Genomic DNA, 24,847 nt, shown 5'->3' on the forward strand with positions numbered 1-24,847 from the left:
TTTAAAGAAGGAATATGAATATGTTGAGCAAGTTAAGATATTTTAAAGAATGGAATTCCCATGGTTTTCAATGAGGCACACAACTCCAAGGAACTGTTACAATTCAGAGCCTCAGTCCATAACACCATTTCATGGCAGATGAGAAAAATAAAATGCAGAGTTTATTACAATTCATGAAGTTTGCTGCATTGCTTTAATGGGGTTGAAGAATTTTCCAGAGGTTATCATTGATTAGCCACAGACCTTTTGCTTCTCCGAGCTTGGCAGAAAATAGCATTATGTCTGGAAGGACTGGACTTGATGGGCTGGTTATACTTTTCAGTTTTATTTGCAAGGGGCCTTCTTTAGCAATTATCTATTCCAAAACTTTTCAATCTGGATGATTTTTCCATACTTCTCACTACCTCTCATTTATATTTCTATCACTTAATCTTGAAGTGAGCTCCACCCATACTGTTGCCATTTGAGTACTTCTGAAGTACAATCAATCCAAGATATGTCATCAAATAGCACTACATCAATTAGGAAGAAAACAATTAACCTTATGTTTACTACAAATTGCTTCATTTCATCTGTAAAAAGTCAGTAAATTACCAACCTATCTTTTATCTCCCAGGTGTCCATCAAAATTCAGCAACCATTAGGCCATTTATTTACTAAAACAAGAGCATAGTCAGCTATCCAAGCGTATATTGTCAGTGGTTTTTAAAAAAAAACAGTGCTGTTTACATGAAGCTATTGTTGCATTAGTCTTCATCATACATTCTGAATTTTCTTATAATTGTTGAAAAAATGCAGTATTATTTTAGAGGCAATAGTAGTCAATAAATTAAAATGTAGTCCTAATATTTTTCAGATGTAATGATTCATTGCTGCAATAAACCACTGTGTAACATGCTAGTCACACAGCCCTTTCAGAAATGCAATAGTTCACTGCTTTAGTTGGATAATAAAATCAGTTTAAAAATACAGCGCATATGCTTCAGTAAAAGTATTGCCAAGGTCAAATGTAGGTGTTTCTCTGAATGCAGCGTAATTATTTTACTCCGATAAACTTTTATTTCAGTGGATCTTTAAACAAATGCAATGAACTAGAAATATCAAAATTACAATTTTATGTTAGACAATGATATACTCAACAAATGTTGTTAACCCTTTTCATTTCCTATGCGAGACTGAGTTTAAACAGTTTTCTTTTAAGTTTTTCTGAACGATGGCCTTTTTGTTTGAGAAGCCCCGAGAGTCTTGTCCTAACTGTATATACAATGGATGCTTCCCTGTGGGTGAAGCTGATAGTATGTGGAGGGTACAATCAATGTATCTGAGAATGAATAAGGCACATCAAATTGTACTCTCACCTGATCCTCTTCACCACCACCTTCTTCATCATATTTCAGAATATTGTCCCTGACATCGTCCTCTGGGTCAATCAGAAGTTGCTTTGTCTGTCGCTCCTTATCTCTGCGTTTCATCCACACCACAAACAGCAAGACCAAGACTGAAAAAAGTTACAAGTATGTCATTATGTTATCAGCATGATACAGATAGCAATTTAGTAATTTCCTTCTCACTGTAATACTTACTTAACAAAATGATGATGCATATAAGGATTGCAATAATGGCTCCTGTGCCCAATCCAGCGGCTGCAATAGCACCAATAGCTGTACAATCTCCATGTTCATCACAAGGGCAGACTTTCACTTTAATGACAGAGGTGCTAGATAATGGAGGATTACCAGAATCTGTAATTATGATTGGAACATCGTATACACCAGCGACCAGGAAGCCGATCCTCAAACTGAGCTGAGCAGAGTCCCCTGAAGAATACAGAGAGAGAGAGAAAGCAAAAGGAATTCAATACTCCATGAACAATTCAATGAGCTCTTCCTCAATTAAAAAAAAAGATCATTTCAGCAGTGATCGTAAATCATAAGCAGGACAGATTTACAATTCACACAAACTAGATATAAGGAGAGATCATTCTTCATACAAATGGAAGAAATGACTATAGTCCATGATTACCCACAAGATACTCAATATACTCCAGCTGAGGAACCAATTGTCAGGGTCTCAGTACAACAGTTAATTAGCTCAGGAGTGCTGTGACTGTTATTATTAATGTTGGCCTAGATTCTGGTCTCCAGACAACACTGACTACATGGTAATTGTCCAGGAAGTTTAAACTCCTGATGGGCAATTACCCTGCTTTTGAAACCCTGCAAAAGAGTCCCCAAATATATGTTAGAGTTGGAGACTTTGGAAAGTTCCAACTTAGTCAATTGAACAGTGTCTCAGAGGATTAAAGCCTGCTCTCACTCTTGGGTGACTATACAACAGAACTCACGTACCCTCACCAATTACTCATAACGTAATAGGGCTAAAACCACCTGGACTGATGCCCAACACAAGACTGTACCTGCTCAACTTAACCTCCTGACATGTGATCCACTCTACTATCTCATCCACAGCTGGCACCCATAACGCCTCCTCACCCAGTGACATGCACTCACGTGACCCACATTTGCTATCCTACTCCCTTATCCACTTAACCCGTCATTATACCTTTGCAACTACCTGCCATGAATTCTACTCTCTCAACTGTTTGTGACCCTACCCCCACACTCACTACCTGCTACCCCAGTATTTCACCCAACTATTAGTTACCTTGCCTCCTCTCACCCACTTGCTACCTTACCATCTTACTCTGCTGACAGCCTTGCCCACTTAGCTTAGGTACTTACCTTTCATGGGAGTTTGGTAAACAGGGTTTGGACCTTTAAACCCCAGAATTTAGCAGTTACCACTGCATAAAAGGGGTGTATAGTTAGGCCTCCAGTATTGATCCTGCTGCACTCGAAGACTCCAGGGTCAGGTATACTTCATGTTTTTCAAGAAGCCTGCATCAGAGCAGGGTAAGTGAAAGGAAGCAAAGTGACAATCTAACTGTGATTGCCACTTCTCGGAAGATTCAGCTCAATATTTCAAACTCAAACACATTATCATTCCACAGGGCAAAGAAAAGGTTTATTTGTACAGAATATCTGATTATTTATTTAATCTATTACCAACATTTATTCTGCAATAATAATTTTATGTATTAATGTATGCATATTTCATTACTCATGTAATGGATTTTCCTTGTACCACAAAACATGTATCCAATGACATTGCATTGAGGGGAATTATGTATTTTGTATAAAAATATCACAATGCCAAATTAACAAATGTTTAACATATAGATAAGCAACTTTAATTTCATGTCTATTAAATTGTGTCATATTTAAACGGGCATTTATATATTCTATTAGCATACAACATTAAGGCTGTCTTTCTGAGTACTTGGACACACAAACTCATTTAAAAACTAAGCTTTATCAAGTCGTATTTGCAAAAATAATTCAAGCACATGTTCTTTTCAGAGTATTCTATCTAAATAGAATGAAATTATTAGAAAACGTTCAAGTTACCTAAACTAGTGTGGACAATGTCGTCTCTTATTCCCACCATACATCCTTGAAGATTTTATAGTATCTTTCAAAATGTATGTTTACATAGAATACTCTGAAAAGAACATGTGCTTGAATTATTTTTGCAAATACTACTTGATAAAGCTTAGTTTTCAAGAGTTTGAGTGTTCAAGTGGACTTGTACTCAGAAAGACAGCCTTAATGTTGTATGCTAATAGAATATATAAATGCCCATTTCATTAAGTGTACAAAGGATTGTCTCTGTATCTCAAAACACATGTCCAATGACTTTACATTGAGGGGAAATATTTCTATTGTTTAAAAACATGATTAACAAATGTTTAACATACAGACGAGCAGCTTAAAGTTAGTATCAAAAACGTAATTGAGAATTCAGTTTTTAAACTTACAGTATTTGCATTTTGAACTCCTCAGGTGGTTTAAGGGCATATTGGGCAAAACAAATCTTTATTTAATAGGTTATTATTAGTACAGCCAATTTGTTAATGTTATCTTGATTGCGTTGCAAAAGGCTTGTTACTTTCCTCCCAAACCAGTCAGCAAAACAAAATAAACTGCAAGTGAAACTGTAAAAATGGATCAGCTGATTTTATAACCAGAGGACCTGTTGTGCAGAACATAAAATGACATGTCTATGGTCATCGAGTAATGAACTGCAAGCTGTGGCAGCTACCTTGCTTGTTTGATCATGCTGGAACATTGAGCCTGATATTAGTATTCCAAAGAGTAGTAACTCACAAGAATAATTAGATCTCTTCATGTTTCTCAGACTTTTTTGGACATCTTATCTCGACAGTTATTAACACATTCATAACATTTGAGATTGCATCAGAAACTAGTATTCCAGACACTTTATAATAATAAAGTTTAACCTATGGCTTATTGATGCAAATGCACTTGTGTTAAACACTCTTACACTTTGGGAATACTCACTTCAAATTTAACTATAACCACATACAACATCATTGATTTCCTTATGTCTTTCTGAATAATTAAAAAAATGTAATACAAGCAGATATTGTTTATTCAAATCAATAAGTATAAATAACATAAAGAACATTATTTTGTTCTGTATCTGTGAAATAAAATGTAAACAATTTAACTCAACAGTAAAATAACACCAAGAATATGAAGATATATGTGTATTAGGATCATTTGGAACAGAAGTAAAAAAACTCACCACAAGCAGTCTTACTTTGGCAAAGAAAAAGATCCTACAGAATCATTACAGACACTTGATACATACAGCTCATTACAGCTACCAGAACCAAATTAAATAATTACTGTGGACAAAATTTCAATCTTGATTATGTCTTTTCAAACACTGAAACCTCAGATTTTGACTTTAGACTCTTTCTTATTGTCTCCAACCTGTTCTTTGTTTGTCACCAAGATTGTGTCATCCAAACTTTGACAAGTCCATGCAAACTGAAATCTCTCTGTTTCTAATCATACACATAATTTAACAGTCAGTCCCATCCCAAACCTACTATGCTCCTGTCCTTCCTTCTCATTCACCTCTGCTTCAAGCCACCCATTTAAGGTACGCCTTGAGATAAAGTCAGGTATCTCTCTCTGTTCTGCAAAGTGTCTGTCAAGGTAAACATTGCTGCCTTCAGTCAAGCAGACACTAGCTTAACCATTCTGTTCTCTCCCTTCATCCCTTCTTTTATATGATCATGGTGTTGAGAAATTAATGAATAAATCAACTCTCACCCTTCTCTTTAAAGCAGTATACTTTAATTCATCCCAGTTTCCCCACCTGTATTTGAGAATGCCCATTTTCCATTGTCTTCCCAAGCCCTACCCAGGACACTGGTTGAGATCCTCTCTTCTCATTCCCCTTGTCTGTTGCACTAAAAAAATTCAACAATAATTATTTCATGTAGTTCATCATCTGTCCTCTTGAGTCTATTTGCCACACAAATGGTTTAATCATTCGTCAGTAGACCTGCTCCAGTACACATGAGCACTAAAATAAAACAAAGAACTGTGGATGCTGGAAATCTGAAACAAAAACAGAAATTGCTGGAGAAACTGATGATGTCGCCTAGCCAGGGGACGAAACGTTTGCAACAAAAACTTCCAGCTCGGCGAACAGAACCACAACAACGAGCACCCGAGCTACAAATCTTCGCACAAACTTTGATTGCTGGAGAAACTTAATAAATCTGCAGCATCTATGGAGAGAAAATGGAGTTAATGTTTCAAGACAGATAAGTGAAGTTCTGAAGAGGGGTCACTGGACTTGAAATATTAATGCTGTCTTTCTCTCTACAGATGTTGCTGAGACTTGCTGTGTTTCTCCAGAAATTTCCGCTTGTATTACATTCGAGCACTAGTGGGTCTGTCAAAGATATTCACTACATTATGTCCTTGTAAGCAACAATAATACCAGTTTTGTTTCTCCATTACTTGTGCCTCCTTAAACTTCCCTTCCTTTCCTGCTGCCACACTGATTGTGAACAGTTGGTGAAGTTCTTTCACACACTATGGTTGACATCATCCATTCAGCTGTCATTGCTGCATCACTTCTTTCCCTTAATCACCAAGTCACAATTCTGTATCCGCTCACCCTGAACTTGTCTCACTCTCTAGATTCTTACTCATCTCTTCAAATATCTTCTCATCTTGTCCAGGAAACCTATTCTTTGGACCTCATTCTCACTAAACTATTGACACCCAACTTTCCTTTTTAGCTTCTCTGATTACTAATATTTTGAAGATTTTGGCTGACTCATACTGTTACAATTGCCTTATGTCATTTTTCATAAATTTTAGAGGTACAGCTTTTTAGTTTTAGAAATGTAGCTTTAAATCTAAGTTCAGTGGGATAAACAAGACACAGGTCAGCCCATCAGATGATAAATTCTCAACTTGTCTGGATAGGTGCAACTCCAACAACTCAATCATCAAGGCCTCTTACAAAAAACTTACAAATCCATGACCTTTACCTCCTAGAAGGGCAATGACAATATATTCATGGGAGAACCCAACTTGCAACTTCTCCTCCAAGTGTCATTGCCATGGATCATGACCACAGATCACCTATGGATATATAAAACTTTAATTACCATAAGTGTTTTTATTTTATAATGAGGCACTTGGCTAAATGTTGACTGCAGTGGTTGTCTGGAGAGAGAAGGGCTCTGGGAACTCAGATCTGACAAGGTGTCAAAGAATCTTCTAAGAGAGAACCCATATCACAAACTGAATTTATAATCTCCTGTGATTATCTCAGAAAGTGAACATAGTGGTAAAAAAAAACAACAGCAATGTTGGCAAGAGACATATATGCATTTACCCCCTTTCAGTGAAACACAGGTATAGGGACCAAAAACAGTTTGAACCCTAGTTTCTGTGTGTTACAGGACTGACATCCCCACGTGTGGACCACTGTGATCCAGTTTGGGGACAGTAATTTCAATCCTCCAGACTGATGGTGAAGTAAAGGGAACAGACTCTCCCTCACTCCGCTTGCTGTCAGTCAGCCACTGCAGAAAGGAGAAAGTGAGGACTGCAGATGCTGGAGATCAAACTCAGAGAGAGTGGTGCTGGAAAAGCACAGCCAGTCAGGCAGCATCTGAGGAGCAGGAGAATCAACATTTTGGGCATAAGCCCTTCATCAGGAATGGCTGAAAGGAATCAGGACCAAAGTGTGTCAAACAATTCATAAAGCCAAGAATTTAGAAAAATGACTGTAGAACTACCAATGAATATGTTACTGGTAACATCCACTGCAAAAGCAGAAACATTCAATGATCTGCACTTCACAAACAGTTCCATAAAGCTTGTTTTAAAGAAAAGCCAGTTTTTTAGTCTCACCTCTTATTTCTAATCAATGTGTATTTGTGTTGCCTTGCTATTTATTCTTGCATTTAGTAATCAATAAATTCACTCTTTTTGTTAATTTAAGAAAGCCTGGTTCAACTGGCCCCTTTTAAACCTTAAATTAATTGGACCGTGTGAGAAAGGTATCCACAAGGAAACAGTCATTCTAAAATTAATCTTGTTGTGGGGTGGGTAAGTAACCAAGGGGAGCTAGTTCATCCATCCTCAATTAAAAGCTTAACAGTTTGAGGTCTCCTCTAATGAACGGTACAACATTGGGTAATCTCATCTGGGCACTAGTCGTACCAATATGCCATGGAAATACATTTCTATTCCTTCCTGTTGCTGTTCTGGAACTCCCTCCCTAACAGCACTGTGTGTACACATATATTTTATGGACTGCAGCTGCTGAAGATGGCAGCTCAAGGGCAATTAGGAATGAACAATAAATTCTGCCTTAGCCAGCGACTCTGACATATGAATGAATATAAAAACAAGACTAGCAAGTCACACAGGCTTAACATAATTACAATTCAAAAGGCAACTTGTGTAAAACGGTGACAGCCATAAATACTACATAGACTGACTTAGTTAAGGAGAAAGTGAGGACTGCAGATGCTGGAGATCAGAGCTGAAAATGTTTTGCTGGAAAAGCCCAGCAGGTCAGGCAGCATCCAAGAAGCAAGAGAATCGACGTTTCGGGCATAAGCCGTGCGCTTTTCCAGCAACACATTTTCAGCTCTGACTTAGTTATAGAGTTATAACATGACATCTACATTTACTCCAGTAAATTTTATGTTAGTTATGTAGTTTCCCAGCATTACAAGAAACTTAAAAATTAAAAGTTGTAAATTCCTAATACTCCAACAGACCATGTGTGTCACGTTGCCATGGAAATGTGTGAAGATGGGCAAGTTTATTTGCTTTGAGTTTACCTCTGTGGCTTCAGTTAGAGCATAGCCAGCAGGCAGGAACTGTTTGATGGTTGGAAAGCAGGTAAGTGACTGTGTCAGCTTTTGGTCTTTTGTAGTGGCTCTACAGAACTCAAGAGATAAAGTCAGAACTGAGTTAAGTGCTGAAACAAACACGTGGAGAAACTCAAGAGTTCTGGCAGTACTTGCTGAGTTAATATTTTGAGTCTAGTACTCATACTAGACTTGACTAGGCTGCTTTCATGTGTGATATTTTGTATCCTGATGAACCTCTGATTCCGGATCCCCTCCAGCTCAAAAGACATCCATTTTCACTTCCTTGACCCTAACCATGTCTGCTGCAGCTGAAACCCTCAACCCTGCTCTTACTACCTTCAGACTCGACTATTCCATTGATCTCCACCTGGCCCCTTATTAACCACAATCCGTGTACTTCAGCTACACTAAAGCTCTGCTGCCACTCTTTCATCCCACAGAAAGTCTCGCCTCATCTCTAACCCTTTGCCTCACTTGATTGGTTCCAGGTGCCTCAATGTCTAACATCTTAAATTTTCATTGATGCACTTAATTCTTTTTGTACTTTTGCCTCTGCATGACTTTAAAATCAGAGCTGTATTTGCCCAAATTCTGTACTTCATCAAAGGATTCTTAATCCCAGAAGTTCCCATCAGATTTGGAGATGTTAGGTCTGAGTGGGTCAGGGATCAAGAGGAGTCAATAGTAATTCAAGGGTTCCTTTAATAGTTCCCCTCCGCACAAGTTAGAGGAGATTTTTAATCAATTCCTGGGTAATGTCAAACTCAAGGGCCCTCCAAATTCTCAATAAAGTTCCAGAAGCATGGGACTTGGCCATTGAAATTTCAATTTCCTGGCTATTTTCCTCAGAGTTAGCTGTGTCAGGATTTCTGCATGACAACAATGCATAGCTCCATCGATGCTGCAGAAATAACTATCTGGACATCAGAATATCTGTACCTTTATGTGATTTTTTTTCATACCTGTAGGCAATCTCACAGTGGATCAGTTTATACAAATAAAATGATGTACACTCTCGGGTGAAAAATCATTATGATAAAAATCTACACCGTTTATAGAACTAAACACATTTCCTCTTTTTTTCCCTCAAACTCATAAAGCATAATAAGCAATAAAGAAACACAGTTTCTTTAATGGTTTGGCACCTCCAAATTTAAAACCCATGAGATCGATCAGGCCAAAGTGTAGGCCATTGAGAAACTGGAAGACAACATATTTACATATCTTCATCTCTAATCTGGGTTCACATTATAAACAGGATGAAAGTCTATTTTTTTCAAGTGTAGGCAAGTTGTTGAGATGAATATCGGCCTGTTAAATTTCAGTCAATAATCTACATGGAAATTATGTCTAAGTTCAGAAAAGTCAAAGCTCATTCAAGTGGCACCTCAGGGGTAAAAGACAGCAATAGACAATAGACAATAGGTGCAGGAGTAGGCCATTCTGCCCTTCGAGCCTGCACCACCATTCAATATGATCATGGCTGATCATCCTTAATCAGTATCCTGTTCCTGTCTTATCTCCATAACCCTTGATTCCACAATCCTTGAGAGCTCTATCCAACTCTTTCTTAAATGAATCCAGAGACTGGGCCTCCACTGCCCTCTGGGGCAGAGCATTCCACACAGCCACCACGCTCTGGGTGAAGAAGTTTCTCCTCATCTCTGTCCTAAATGGTCTACCCCGTATTTTTAAACTGTGTCCGCTGGTTCGGCACTCACCCATCAGCAGAAACATATTTCCTGCCTCCAGAGTGTCCAATCCTTTAATAATCTTATATGTCTCAATCAGATCCCCTCTCAGTCTTCTAAACTCAAGGGTATACAAGCCCAGTCGCTCCAGTCTTTCAGCGTAATGTAGTCCCGCCATTCCAGGAATTGACCTCGTGAACCTACGCTGCACTCCCTCAATAGCCAGAATGTCTTTCCTCAAATTTGAAGACCAGAACTGCACACAATACTCCTGGTGTGGTCTCACCAGGGCCCTGTACAACTGCAGAAGAACCTCTTTGCTTATATACTCAATCTCTCTTGTTATGAAGGCCAGCATGCTATTAGCCTTCTTCACTACCTGCTGTACCTGCATGCTTACCTTCATTGACTGGTGTACAAGATCACCCAGATCTCTTTGTACTGCCCCTTTACCCAAATTGATTCCATTTAGGTAGTAATCTGCCTTCCTGTTCTTGCCACCAAAGTGGATAACCATATATTGTAAAAAGCAGCGGTCCCAGCACTGATCCCTGTGGTAGCCCAGTGGTCACTGCCTGCCATTCCGAAATGGAGCCGTTTATCACTACTCTACGCAGCGTGGAAAAAGAAGAAGTTATGCTTGTTCACAGCAGACATAAAGTCAGAAACCTGGTATGGTATTTCTAATCCATTCATGGGATGTGGATATCACAACAAGGAAAAAGTATTTTATGCATCTCTAATTTCTCTTCAGTGACTTACAGGCTATTTGAGAGCAGTTAAGAGTCAAGCACATTGCTTTAGATATGGAGTGACATTGAGAAGAAGGCCATTTAACCAATCCTTCCATGCTGGATCGGGCAGACGCGTTGATTCTCCTGCTCCTTGGATGCTGCCTGACCGGTTCCGCTTTTCCAGCAACACATTTTCAGCTCTGATCTCCAGCATCTGCAGTCCTCACTTTCTCCTGGAGCGGGCAGACACATTGTTGACAGCAGATGTCTTTCCCAAAATGACACTTAAGTAGACAAATGTTTTTCTACAATAATCTGGCAGCCATAATTCCTGATACAAGGTTCTATTGAAGATTTATTTGCTAATTCAATTTGTATTCCCCAGCTGCTGTGGTGGGATGTATATTCATGAAATGCTCGCCTCATGACAAAACATCCAAGCAATTGTTGCCTTACGCCGTAATGCACATGTAACATTGCTATTAGCTTCAGAATATTAAACCTGAGACTCATTGATACAGTCCGCAGGTAGGAAACAGGGAAAAAAAATACTTTTCCAACACTGCTATGCTGCACATCAAAAGAAACATCAACATAAAGCCGCCAGTAAAAAAATGTATATTGAGTATGCATGAAAACACAAATTTAAACCATTACTATCTTAAATTATCATTGAGAGATGGCAGCTCTCTTTGAATCAGTGAGCTATATGGACTATATGATCAGAAGTTTAAATAAGAGGTCCCAAACCTTGTTCTGAATTTCACCAGTCCTTTGGAAAGAAGGGGCTACTCTCCAGTACTTCTGGCCTCAATTGTGGACCTTGACCTGACTCTGGAAAATCGGGGAATTTAAATTGACGCTGTTTCAAAAAATAGCAGGCACCATTCTCAATGTCTTGATTAATATATATCAGTCCATCCACATCACTAAAATAGATTATCTGGTCATTATTCTATTGTTGTTTGAGGAAGTTGACTGTGCAAACATTGGCTATTGTATTTATGTTACAACAGTGCCTGCAGTTTTAAGAAGTACTTCTTAAACCATACTGCTCTTTGAAATGTCTGGTGCTTCGGAAAAATGCTATTTAAAGTAAGACATTTCTTTTACCCTGGATACTTTCAGGGACATTGTATCAGAATTAATCTTTTGACAACCATTCTAAATCTAAAGAAGCTGATATGATAAATATTAGAAAAAAAGTATGCCCATATTGCCACTTTATGGCATGTGAGAGACAACACATTATCAAGGATTTGCTGCGTTCCATTTTTATGTCCTGAAATATGGTATAAATAGAATCATTTAACTGAGAACCATAGCTTCACTTCAAAAAGAAATCAGAATAATTGTGTTTTTTTGTAGCTTATAATGCAGACATTCTGACTCCTGATAAATATGACTAGGATCCACAGTGGTTTAGAAGCGTCTGAAAGAAATGTACTGTAATAAATTATGACAGCAAATCTCGTGGAAGGAGTAACTACAAGCAGGATAGGAACACAGAGTCAATATCCACTTTCTATAGCTATCATACAAACTACCCTGCATTCCTTTGATGAAGTTCCTGTCTGTCTAAACTTTAATAGGATAATGACTCTTAAACCCCATAATTGCATGACTTGATCCACAAAGTCAGTTCCACATGTGAAATACTCCAACAATTTCTCGTCATCATCCCTTAAGGCCAGCTATTCTGCCACTAGGGAAAATATTGCCTTAATTGAACCAAATGTGATGGTAAGCATTTGGTAGTCAGTTAACAAAGTGAATCTTAACAGCATTGAAGACCATAAATACAATATTAAATGAATAGATCATGCAAAAGCAGGTGTTCTTTTGAGATTTCCATTCATTTCAAGCCACTGAATCACCTGTGAACCACAAATGACACAGTGGTTTCTGCCAGAGGAAATCATGAAGATGCTCATAACTACATGTTGACCAGTAAAGCACTTAATAATGTAATGAATGGCTGGCCTAAGGGGATGATGCAGGAAAATTGCAAGTGTTCTACAACAATATTTGTGGGATTTAGTAGCCCATAAGTTATTGGTAATACCCCTTTCTCAATTTGTGAGCAATTTTGCTCTGACATTGTTAAATTACATGAAACTTATGCTTGAGGCTTCTTCTCTCATTTTCCATTAAGTGAGATATCATACCTAAATCCTGTTCAAACAAGCTGTTTCTCAGGATCAGAGGGTCAACACAGCATCACTAGTCAGCACTTCTTTCACTTCTTCAAATGTTTTCTGATGCTCTATTGTCTCACACTCTAAAATCTATTGATGCATTGATACAGTGGGACAAATGTTATAGTTAAGTTAGCAATGAATTTAGAATAAGACACAACAATCCTAAGAATGTTTTACTTCTTTGTTCTTGACTTGGTGTTGGACTGGGGTGGACAAAGTTAAAAATCACACAACACCAGGTTATAGTCAAACAGGTTTATTTGGAAGCACTAGTGACAATTCTTGTTTGTTTATATGCCATTCTATTGAATTTAGGACTTTGTTAAATCATACAGTGTGCTCTGTCTCTTCCTTACTGCTAAAGAGAAAACTATCTGAGTAGCAGCGCACTCCTTACATTCCATATGGCACTTAACCAACAACACTACAGAACACTGCATGAGAAGTAGACAACATTAAGGGTAATCTTTTGTACTGCTTACAACCCTTTTTACGTATGAATGGTAAGCAGTTCCTTGCTTTTGTGCATTATTTCTAATTGCAAATATGCATCTGACAAATCTACTTTGACCTTGTAGAAGTTTATAAAATCATGAGTTATAGGTAGGGTTAATGGTAATTGATTTTTCCCTAGGATGGGGGATTTCAAACCAGGAGGCACATTTTTAAGTTGAGAGGAGAGAGATTTAAAGAGACATGAGGGGCAACTGTTTTTAAATAGGTGGTTCATTTGTGGAATGAACTTCCTGAGGAAGTGGTGGGTATGGTAATAATTAAAAGACATTTGTACATGAAAGAAAGTACATGAATAGGAAAGGTTTGGAGGGATTATGGGCCAGGAGCAGGTAATGGAGACTGCGTCGGTGCTCTGATGTGTAACTCCCAGCTATGGGAGTACCTTAGTTTGGAACTGTGTTTGGCATGGACTGGTTAGATCAAAGGCTCTGTTTCTATGCTGCATGATTCTATTACCCTAGGAGTATCATTGCTTGAAGTAGAAAATATATTTGAACAGCTAGACAATGGGTAAGTATCATTCTCAAGTATTGTTAAAAATCTCCACAAATCTGAATGGATCTGTCTGCTTCTGAATTCTCCTTCTTTGTCCCTGTTCTTTCCAACCATACAGCTTTTTACTTAATGCTTCCAATGTGCATAAAGCCTTTTATTTAATTAACCCTGGGATTTAGGCTGGCATTTATTTGCTAGGTGGTAGATAAGAGTCAATTGTATTGTTGTGGATCTGGAGTCACATATTGGCCAGGCTGGGTAAGGAAGGCAGATTTTCTTCCCTACAAGGCATTAGAGAACCAGATGGGTTTTTGCATCAATTGACATTAGGTTATTTAATTTCAGATTTTTATTAAATTCAAATTTTAGCATCTGTCATGATGAGCTTCAAATCCATATCCCAAGATCATTAGCTTGGCATTATTAGTCCAGTGACATTGTGACTATGGCACCATCTCTCCAATACCACCCTACTTCACCACTATCTCCTCCAGCTTTGCAAAATGTCAGCTGTAATTGTCCATAGCCTTGGTTTTGTCTTGCGATGGCTACTTTTATCATTTTCTTCTTGTTGGTCAATGACCACTTTCTCCATATCTGATGTATTCTTTCAGATTCGTATTGGAAATAATGTGGCATGGATTAATTATAACTTTTTAAATTAAATCCTTCCCATCAGGCAGATGATGGCCCAGATTTTGCACTGAACAGACAGTAGTTATCCCAGCATAGCTGGGAGTTACACATCAGAGTGCCTGTGCAGTCTCCATTGTAGCACACAGTGAAGGAATTTCCTGGGAAATTACAGATTCCATTGGGTGATGTCTGGTACTCTCTGAAAGGTTCCATTTATATCAGAGAACTCAGAAGGTTCTGCTGAAATTAAGTGAAATAGTTACTCAGGAAATGTTAGGCTATTAAAAACAAAGTCTAACTTCTGAGTAACTATCCAACTGACTTCATACTCATCTCACACCTCCTTTACCATTCCTAGGATCTGACCCTCTTCCATTGCTTCAGTCCAGACAGCCCTTCCCCCACTTCAGATCCAACCCACTCTCTTCACCCACATTCCCTGTTCCATACACGATTCTCCATTTCCTCTTTTGGAGCTGACAACCTTCAACTCCAGGAACTGATCCCTCTTCATGTGCTTCTGACCCACTCCCCACTTCCTACATGCACCACACTGCTCTTTGGCCCACTGCAGGCCCAAGGTGCATGTCACACATACCTCCCAGACCTGGCATCCATCTCCTGCACTGTCAGGTCCGACACAACCTCCCACCCTTGACCTGACAACCACCTGCCTCCTCCTCCCCCATTGGACCATTGGCTCCCAGGTGCTCTGACCTATGTTAAACAATGCATGAGAGAACTCTACTTACCTGGCACCCTATCTCCTACTCTCCTGTTTCTCTAACCTCACAATTACATTAAGGACTTATCATTTGACAGCAGCTGTTTAAATAACTGCCTATGATTCTGGACTTTTAAATGTCAGAATACTCCAATGGGCTGGTGTGAAAATAAGATTAAGTTTTGCATTCACCTGCCAGGTCTGCACAATGACCGAACTGTCAGGAAGGATGTGCCGCCCTGCATTTCTGAAGGAGCTCTGATTAGAATCTTTGCTCAGAAATGCAGAGCTCTCTCCTCACAAACATAGAAGGGATGGAGTGACAATTTGCCAACCTTGGAAAATCAGGCATTTTCTTTCCTCCACTTACCAAGATCAGGTATGGGAATATGATCATAGTCATCCCTGACATAAAGTCTGTATGTCCACAGGTCTCTGAATGTGGCAGGACAGGTAGATAGGGTAATAAAGAAGGCAAATTGGATGTTTCATTTCATTGGTTGAGGTACTGAATACTGGAAATATATAGTCCAGTTAAGCCACAGTTGTAGTTTTGTAAACAGTTCTGGACACCACATTACAGAAAGGATACAATTGTACTAGAGGAGATTTAGAAGATTTTACCAGGGCATGAAAATTGCAGTTATGAGCAAAGATCAGATATGGCAGGGTTGTTCATCTTCCAACAGAGGAGACTGAGAGGCTAATTAGTTGAGGAGTAAAAGGAGAAAAGGAACAGTGGACTTGTACATCTAAATTCCTCTGTATGTTGATGCTACTAAGGGTTCTGCTATTTGATGTATACTTCCCTCCTCCATTAGATCTTCTAACATGCATAATTTCATATTTGCCTATTTTAAATTCCATCTGCTGTTTTCCATCTGTCTCTAGCCTATCTATATCTTGCTGTATCCTCTAACAATCTTCTGCAAACTTACTAATCAGACCACCCACATTCTCCTTCAAATCATTGCAAAAAACAGGGGTGCCAATTCTGATTCCCCTGGAACAGCACTGGTTACAGATCTCCAGTTACTCTCTGTTTTCTATGACTAAGCTAGTTCTATATCTCTCTTTGCAGCTCACTGGATCCATGTGACTTCACCTTTTGTATCAGCTTGCCATGGGAGATTTTGACTTTGTGGACTTTAGCAAGGCCTTTGACAACATCCACTACCCTGTCCTCATTAAATCATTTTTCTCACTACCTTAAAAAAACTCAATCAAGTTGTGAGACACAACCTTCCCCACACAAACCCATGCTGTCTATTACTAATAAGTGTGTATTTTTCCAAATGTGAATAAATCCTCTCCCTAGGAACTTTCTCCAATAATTTTCCGACTACTGACATAAGGCTCATCGATCTGTAATTTCATGGATTATTCCTGTTGCCTTCTTAAGCAAAAGAACAATGTTGGCTATTTTCCAGTCCTTTGGGATCTCTCCTGTGGCTAAAGAGAATATAAAGATTTCATACAAGGCCCCAACAATTTCTTCATCTGCTTCCCTCCGCATTCTGGGATAGATCCCATCAGGTCCTGGGGATTTGTTTTTCAAATTACCACATTTTTCGTATTAACATGCCCTAGAATATCAGTATACTCCTCTGTGGACATATCCAACATGTCCTCCTCCTTTGTCAATATTGATGCAAAGTATTCATGAAGGACATTGTCCATTTCCTGCGGGTCCGTGCATAAATTCCCTTCGTTGTACTTTTTCCCTGGATCCCCTCTTGTTCTTTATATTTATATTTATATAAAAGCCTTGGATTTACCTTAGTCCTGCTTGTCAAAGACATTTTGTGGCTCCTTTTAATCCTTCTAATTACTTTCTTTGAGTTTTTTTCCTGTAATCTTTGTATTCTTCAAGAGCTCTCTCTGTCTTCAGTTTCCTAAACCTCACATATGTTTCCTTTCTCTCTTTAATTAAGCGCTCAATTTCTCGTCAATCCAGGTCCCATAATCTTGCCATTCTTAGCCTTCATTTTTACAGGAACGTGCTGGTCATGAATTCTAATCAATTGGTCTTTAAAAGATTCCCACATGCTAGATATGGATGTACCCTCAAACTGCCGTCCCCAATTTACATTCCCCAGTTCCTGCCTAATATTGTTGTAGCTAACCTTCCTCTGATTTAGTACTTTCATCCGAGCACTACTGTTATCCATAACTAACATAAAATTTACAGAATTATGGTCTCTGTTCCTGAAATGCTCCCCCATTGAAACTTCAATCACCTGGCTGGGCTCATTCCCCAATACCAGGTCTAGTATGGCCACTTCTGTAGTTGGACGATTCACAAATTGTTTCAATAAACCGCCTTTGACGCACCTAACAAATTCCACTTTCTTCTAAGCCCTTAGCACTAAGCAAGTCCTGGTCAATATATTCCCTTGTTTTGAATCTTTTCCTCCTACTCCTCTAATTCTTCTACCTATCACGTTAAATATATGTGCCCTGGGAATTTACTTGTCCACTAGGGGAATTAGATCTTCCCTGTCCATTCTTTCTGTGGAAAAAGGGTTTCCTCCCACAATCCAAATATGTGTACGTCAGGTTAATTGGCCATGCTAAGTTGCCAATATTGATAAGTACATTAGTCAAGGGTAAATATAGGGTAGGGGAATGGGTCTGGGTGGATTACCCTTCGGAAGGACAGTGTGGGCTTGTTGGGCCAAAGGACCTGTTTCCATACTGTAGGGAATCTCATCTAATTTAATTGGCAAGTCATGTTGCAGCTGTATAGAACTTTAGTCAGGCCACATTTGGAACACTGTGTACAGTTCTGGTCAATTCACTACAATGAGGATATGGAGAATTTGAAGAAAATACAGGAACTATTTACCAGAATATTTCCTGGTTTGGAGGGTATTAGCTATGAGTAGATATTAGACAATCTTGGTTTGGTTTCACTTGAACATCGAAGGATGTGTGACAACCTGATAGAAGTTGACAATCTTACCAGAGGCATGGATAGAATAGAAAGTTGGAGTATAGATATCAATTATAAGGGATTACAGGGGATGGTAACCTGAGGCATAGTTCCAGTGCACAGGAGGATGAGAGTAGGGAGGGCATGGACAGGATTTCATGGTCACAGGAATGTGCTGGCAGACAGCAAGCTGGTGTGAGGTGCTTCGACTTCAACGCCAGAAGTATCCGAAATAAGGTAGGTGAGCTTACAGCATGGATGGGTACATGGGACTTCGATGTTATGGCCATTTCGGAGGCATGGATAGAGGAGGTTTGGAATGAATGTTGAAGGTTCCAGGATTTAGATCTTTCATTAAGAACAGACAAGGCAGTAAAAGAAGGGTTGGTGTGGCCTTGTTAGTCAAGGACAGTATAATGGTGGCTGAAAGAACTTTTGACAAGGACTTGTCTACTGAGGTGGTATGGGCTGAGGTTAGAAACAGGAGAGGAGAGGTCATACTGCTGGGGGTCTTTTTATAGGCCTCCACAGAGTTCCAGGGATATGGAGGAAAGGATTGGCAAAACGATTCTGGGTAGGAGTGAAAAGAACAGGATGGGCATTAAGGGGTCTTTAGCTTCCCCAACATTGACTGGAAAGGCTATATCTCTAGTACGTTGGATGGATCAGTTTTTGTCCAATGTGCACAAGAGGGTTTCCTGACACAGTATGTCAAAGGGCTGACGAGAGGGGAGGCCGCACTGGATCTGGAGCTTGGTAATGAACCAGACCAGGTGTTTGATTTAGTGGTAGGTGAGCACTTTGGAGAGTGTGGCCATAATTCGGTTAAGTTTAATTTAGCGATGGAAAGGAACAGGTACATGCCACAGGGCAAGAGTCATAGATGGGGGAAGGACAATTATAATGCGATTATACAAGATTTAGGATGCATAGAATAGGGTAGCAAAATGCAAAGGGATGGGGAAAATTGAAAAGTGGAGCTGGTTTAAGGAACAGATATTGCATATCCTTAATAGGTATGTCCCTGTTAGGCAGGGACGAAGTCATAAGGTAAGGGAACTGTGGTTTACTACAGAAATTGCATTTCCTGTTAAGTGGAAGAAGAAGGCTTATGCGACATTGAGACGAGACAGTTCAGATGAGGTGGTGGAGAGTTACAGATTAGCTAGGAAAGATTTAAAGAGAGAGTTAAGAAGTGCAAGGAGGGGACATGCGCAGTCTTTAGCAGGTAGAATAAAGGAGAACCCTAAAGTTTTCCGTATGTATGTGAGAAATAAAAGGATGACTAAAGTAGGAATAGAGCCAGTCAAAGACAGAAGTGGGAAATTGTGCGTGGACCCTGTGGAGATCGAAGAGGTGCTAAACAAATATTTCTCATCGGTTTTCACTCAGGAAAGGGAGAATATTGTATAGGACAAGAATGATATACGGGACATTAGATTAGAAAGGATTGAGGTTAATAAGAAAGAAGTCTTACAAATTCTAGAAGGTGTGAAAGTAGACAAGTCACCTGGGCCAGATGGGATTTATCCAAGGATTCTCCGGGAAGCTAGGGAGGAGATAGCAGAGCCTTTTGCTTTGATATTTGAGTCATCATTGTCTACAGGTTTAGTTCCAGAGGACATGAGGATTGCAAATGTGCAAGAAGAAATGACCAGATAACTATAGACCAGTGAGACTTACATCTGTTGTAGGAAAAGTTTTGGAAAGGATTATAAGAGATAGGATTTATAATCATCGAGCAAGCAACAATTTGATTGCAGATAGTCAACATGGTTTTGTCAAGAGCAGATCATGTCTCACAAACCTCATTGTGTTTTTTGAGAAGGTGACCAAGCATGTGGATGAGGGTAGGGCAGTTGATGTGGTGTACATGGACTTCAGTAAAGCCTTTGATAAGGTTCCACATGGTAGGCTGTTGGAGAAAATGCAGAGGCATGGGATTGAGGGTGATTTGCAGTTCGGATTAGGAACTGGCTTTCTGTAAGAAGGCAGCGAGTGGTGGTTGATGGAAAATATTTAGCCTGGAGTCCAGTTACTAGTGGTGTGCCACAAGGATCTGCTTTGGGACCACTACTGTTTGTCATTTTTATAAATGACTTGGACACAGGCATAGGTAGATGGATTAGTAAGCTTGCAGGTGACACTAAAGTCAGTGGAATAGTGGAAGAATGTTGCAAGTTGCAGGGGGACTTGGATAAGAGGTGGCAAATGGAGAACAATGCAGATAAATGTGTGGTGATTCACTTTGGCAAGAATAACAATAAGGCAGAATACTGGGTTAATGGAAAGATTCTTGGTAGTGTGGATGTGCAGAGGGATCTTGGAGTCCATGTACATAGATCACTGAAAGTTGCCACCCAGGTTGATAGTGCTATTAAGAAGGCATAAGGTGTGTTAGATTTCATTGGTCGAGGGATTATATTCCAGAGCCGTAATGTCATGCTGCAACTATACAAAACGCTAGTGCAGACACACTTGGAATATTGTGTACAGTTCTGGTCGTGCAATTACAGGAAGGATGTGGAAGCATTAGAAAAGGTGTAGAGGAAATTTACTAGGATGTTGCCTGGTTTGGAGGGAAGGTCTTATGAGGAAAGGCTGAGAGACTTGGGTCTGTTCTCATTGGAGAAAAGAAGGTTAAGAGGGGATATGAGACATACAAGATAATCAGAGCATTAGGTAGAGTAGACAGTGAAAGTCTTTTTCCTAGGATAATGATATCAGCTTGTACGAGGGAGCATAGCTATAAATTGAGGGGTGATAGATTTAAGACAGATGTCAGAGGCAGGTTCTTTACTCAGAGAGTGGTAAGGGCGTGGAATGCCCTACCTGCCAATGTAGTTAACTCAGCCACATTAGGGAAATTTAAACAATCCTTGGATAAGCACATGGATGATGATGGGATAGTGTAGGGGGATAGGCTTAGATCAGTTCACAGATCGGCGCAACATTCGAGGGCCAAAAGGCCTGTTCTGCCCTGTATTGTTCTATGTTCTATTACTCGGGGCATGGGTTTAATGTAAAAGGGGTAACTTTAAAGGAAATGTGAGGGGCAAGTTTTTGTTTTACACTGATGGTGGTAAATACCTTCTAGAGGATGTAGTGGTAGCAATGTTTTATAGGTATCTTGACAGATATATAATAGGTAGGGAATAGAGGAATACAGAGATAAAAGGTTTTTAATTTAGAAAAGTATCATGTGTCAGCATAGTTTGGTAGGCTGAAAAGCCTGTTCCTGTGCTGTACTGTTTTTTGTTCAATATAAATTGATGAAGGTAAGTTGTGAATTGAAATTTTTCATTTACACTGGGGAGGTGATTTACACTTCAACCCTCTTACCCACAAAATTCCATGTATTGTTTTTGCTGCTCTTAGACTGGGTATAACTTTCAATCTGGGTTAGTGGTGCTGGAAGAGCACAGCAGTTCAGGCAGCATCCAAGGAGCTTCGAAATCGTCGTTTCGGGCAAAAGCCCTTGGGCTTTTTCGAAGCCCAATTTCGAAGCTCCTTGGATGCTGCCTGAACTGCTGTGCTCTTCCACCGCCACTAATCCAGAATCTGGTTTCCAGCATCTGCAGTCATTGTTTTTACCTCTATAACTTTCAATCTTCCTGCTCAACAACATCAACCTTTGCTTCCACGTCTATCATACGCACATTCAAGGGTTTCCAGACACAAGAACTAGCTGTAGATCTGCCATACCCTCGGCCAGTGAAGTATCACTGTTCCCCCTACACCTGTATGCCATCTAGATATGACCAACTTCCACAGGTATAGCACTTTGACTATAATTGTGAGCATTTAAGTGGTTCATAGCTAGGGTGGCAACATTACCATTCACATTTCTGAGTTTGGCTGCTGTTGCCAGGATTCCACTGAAGTTTTGTATATCTCCACTGTTATTTTTGCAAAACTGTAGTTTATTCATAAATTATCTGCAAGTAAATACAACAAGTCACAAACAATTCCATACAGCCATTGCAGAAAATAGTGAAATTCTGACTTCCTCATTAGAGCTTCAATCCATTTGCAGCATAAAAACCCATGTTCTAAACATGGGAATATTTACATTCCCACTAAGGCCATGTGCATATCTTGAAACTTAAAAGATCCACATTATATTTTGGCAGAAAGACTGTGCCCTTTATCCATTGCAGCTTTGTGGCACTTACCCAAGCTTTAGTGTTCTCCTTAATACACAGTGCTCACCTGCTGGTTCTCAGGAAAATAACTTCCTTGCAATTTATAGCATTATCTTCTTCATCACAGACTTCCTTTCACATCAGTTAAGAAAATTTGACCTGGATTTTAATGTTCTTCTGATAGAAGATTCTCTAAGGTTGATTTCTAAATTCATACCATACTGCAGTAAAGAGTGAGTTCTTACTGTATGGGAAAATATACCACCGTCATACAGCCATATACAGAGGTTAGTAAGGAGGGACATGGAATTCAATGTATTATAAGGCCTTATCACAAGTAACATCGTCTTACATTTCAACCTTTAGGGATTTTTGTTTCAATCAAAGGAGTTGAAATATATGTTGTTCTATTAGTATGCCAGTTACCATAAGAACTTAATGGCATATCACCAAACTTGGAAGTGCTGTGCAAGGTTCCATCTTACCAGTTAAACGGGTGATCGTCCAATTTCTCTTGACGTTGGATGGCTTATTTGTCAGCTCAAACACAAAGGGGCCTGTATTTGGATCTCTGTCAGCATCACCTGCTGTGATGTTGATTGCATTTGGATTAGGTTTTTCACAAATCTGAGCATCTTGAGGAATCAGTTCAGGTGCATTATCATTAACATCAATGAGGTAAATTTGAATGGTACCAGTGCCACTTGATGCAGGATTGCCTGTAGAAAGACAAAACACAGTTGGTTCATGGTGAAGCATCTAATTAGGCACTTACATCTCTATTTGGGGATAATGCAGCAATGCCATACATAATGTTTAATACAAAATGTGTTATTTCATAATGTCCTTAAATTGCTATACATTCTGTAAAATATATCAATGTTGTTAAACTTGCATCGTCCACACTAAGGGAATTTTCAAATCAAAACTCTATTACAACTGTGAAAAGATTCAACTCCACAAGGCTTCAGCAACTGTAAATGGACTGAAATGCAACACAGCAGGGCTACGTGGAGTAGGAATCTCCTTCTGTACTGCTTCAGTTCAGCTGGACTTTGACACCCTAGTTGCATCCCAAATTTGGTTTTGACTTTAGACCAACAATAAGTGTGTAATCATAATTTCTATGAAAGTTCAATAATTTCCCGATTCTTTGCATCAATTATAAAGTTGCAGCATAAACAAACACTGATTTTGATGAAAGGCCTTCAGTTCTAGTAATGGTAATGCTGGGCTGAAATAACATAGAACCCCTCAAGAAACAGCATAAATTCATATCTCTTCCTGAATGGCATGGTGAGTAGGTTTGGTTATTTATATAGATTGTATTAGTACACAGTCATTGCTTGTGGGCTTTTTTCCTTCTTGCTGCTTTTTGGCAAAAATATACATTTTTGGATGAGGCTTAAATTATGTCATAATAAATCTGAGGTTATTAGTTCCTTCAGATCAGTTACATTGTTGCTTAGTGCTTAAATTACAGTGAAGCAGCATTTTTGCCAAACTCTTATATCAAATTAGCAAAAGCAAAGAGCAGCTAAATAAATTGCTTGATTTTCTCCAAGTATTCAAAGTCAAAACTGATGGACATTCAAAACAAAGCTTTTCAATGATAAAAGCTCCAAGTAGATCTGTCAAATATATTAATTTAACTTTTATTGGTGAGACTGGGTTAAAAGCAAATGTCAAGTATGGCAAGTTTGGATGAATGAGCAACAGAGTATCAAATCAAATCAGATCACATCACATCATGGGCCAAACCAGGCTCAAGAAACTGTGGTTCAGGATCCATAAATCCAAATGTGCAGACTTTATTAGACAGATTGGTTGCTCAAAACATGAGAATGTCCTATTTCAGACAACCCAAATGATACATATCTGTTGTAAGATGAGGGAAACATGGTCAAAAGGATCTGAATGGGGTAACTTTAGATGATTCTTTTTTAAATTGCAAGGAGTCTCATTATCAGAGTTTCCATATGTTTAGCAAAATTAAAACATTCAGTAACCTGTAAATGTGGTGCAATAAGAGTAAGAGACTACCATGCTCTGGGATTGTTATACTAATCCATCAGCCAAATCCAGTGGAACAAAATATAATGAAATGTGAACCAACTGTACTTGGTGTGCTTATAAAAATCTGTTTATAAAGCTACTTGGCACAAGTTTGAGAAGACCAACCGTAAGAACTGAAAGAACAAAGATAAACAAAGATCGTTATAAAATTCTTATGATTGGCAAGGGCACAGTTTCTTCTTGTTTCGATGAAATATCTTGGTTGCTTCCCAGGTTTTTAACTAAGTATACTGGTACAGTTCTTCCCCCCAATATTTACCAACTTTGCAAAAGAGCCTACACACAAGTTTTTAAAAGTGAATAGGGAGGAAATCATTTCCTCACTATTGCCTTGAAAGTCAAGCGATATATTTGGACATTAGTTGGACATAAAGTTTCTTTACTAAGAGCCACCTGATAAATTTTCT

The 24,847-nt window shown here is 39.0% G+C and overlaps 1 protein-coding gene across 2 annotated transcripts in view; it reads right to left on the minus strand.

Moving 5' to 3' along the window:
- Positions 1-24,847, minus strand: part of LOC122560076 (cadherin-4-like) — a 673,208-nt gene that overhangs the window by 35,541 nt on the left and 612,820 nt on the right. For both annotated transcript variants that reach the window (XM_043710292.2, XM_043710293.2), the window contains 3 exons: positions 22,850-23,083; positions 1,584-1,817; positions 1,359-1,498 (listed from right to left, as the gene is read on the minus strand). In XM_043710292.2, the coding sequence (XP_043566227.1) occupies positions 1,359-1,498; positions 1,584-1,817; positions 22,850-23,083 (608 nt within the window). The remainder of the gene's footprint in view (positions 1-1,358; positions 1,499-1,583; positions 1,818-22,849; positions 23,084-24,847) is intronic.

This window comes from Chiloscyllium plagiosum, unplaced genomic scaffold (assembly GCF_037043375.1).
Source record: "Chiloscyllium plagiosum isolate Xiang-an unplaced genomic scaffold, Cpla_swu_hap1 HiC_scaffold_15, whole genome shotgun sequence".
NCBI lineage: Eukaryota > Metazoa > Chordata > Chondrichthyes > Orectolobiformes > Hemiscylliidae > Chiloscyllium > Chiloscyllium plagiosum.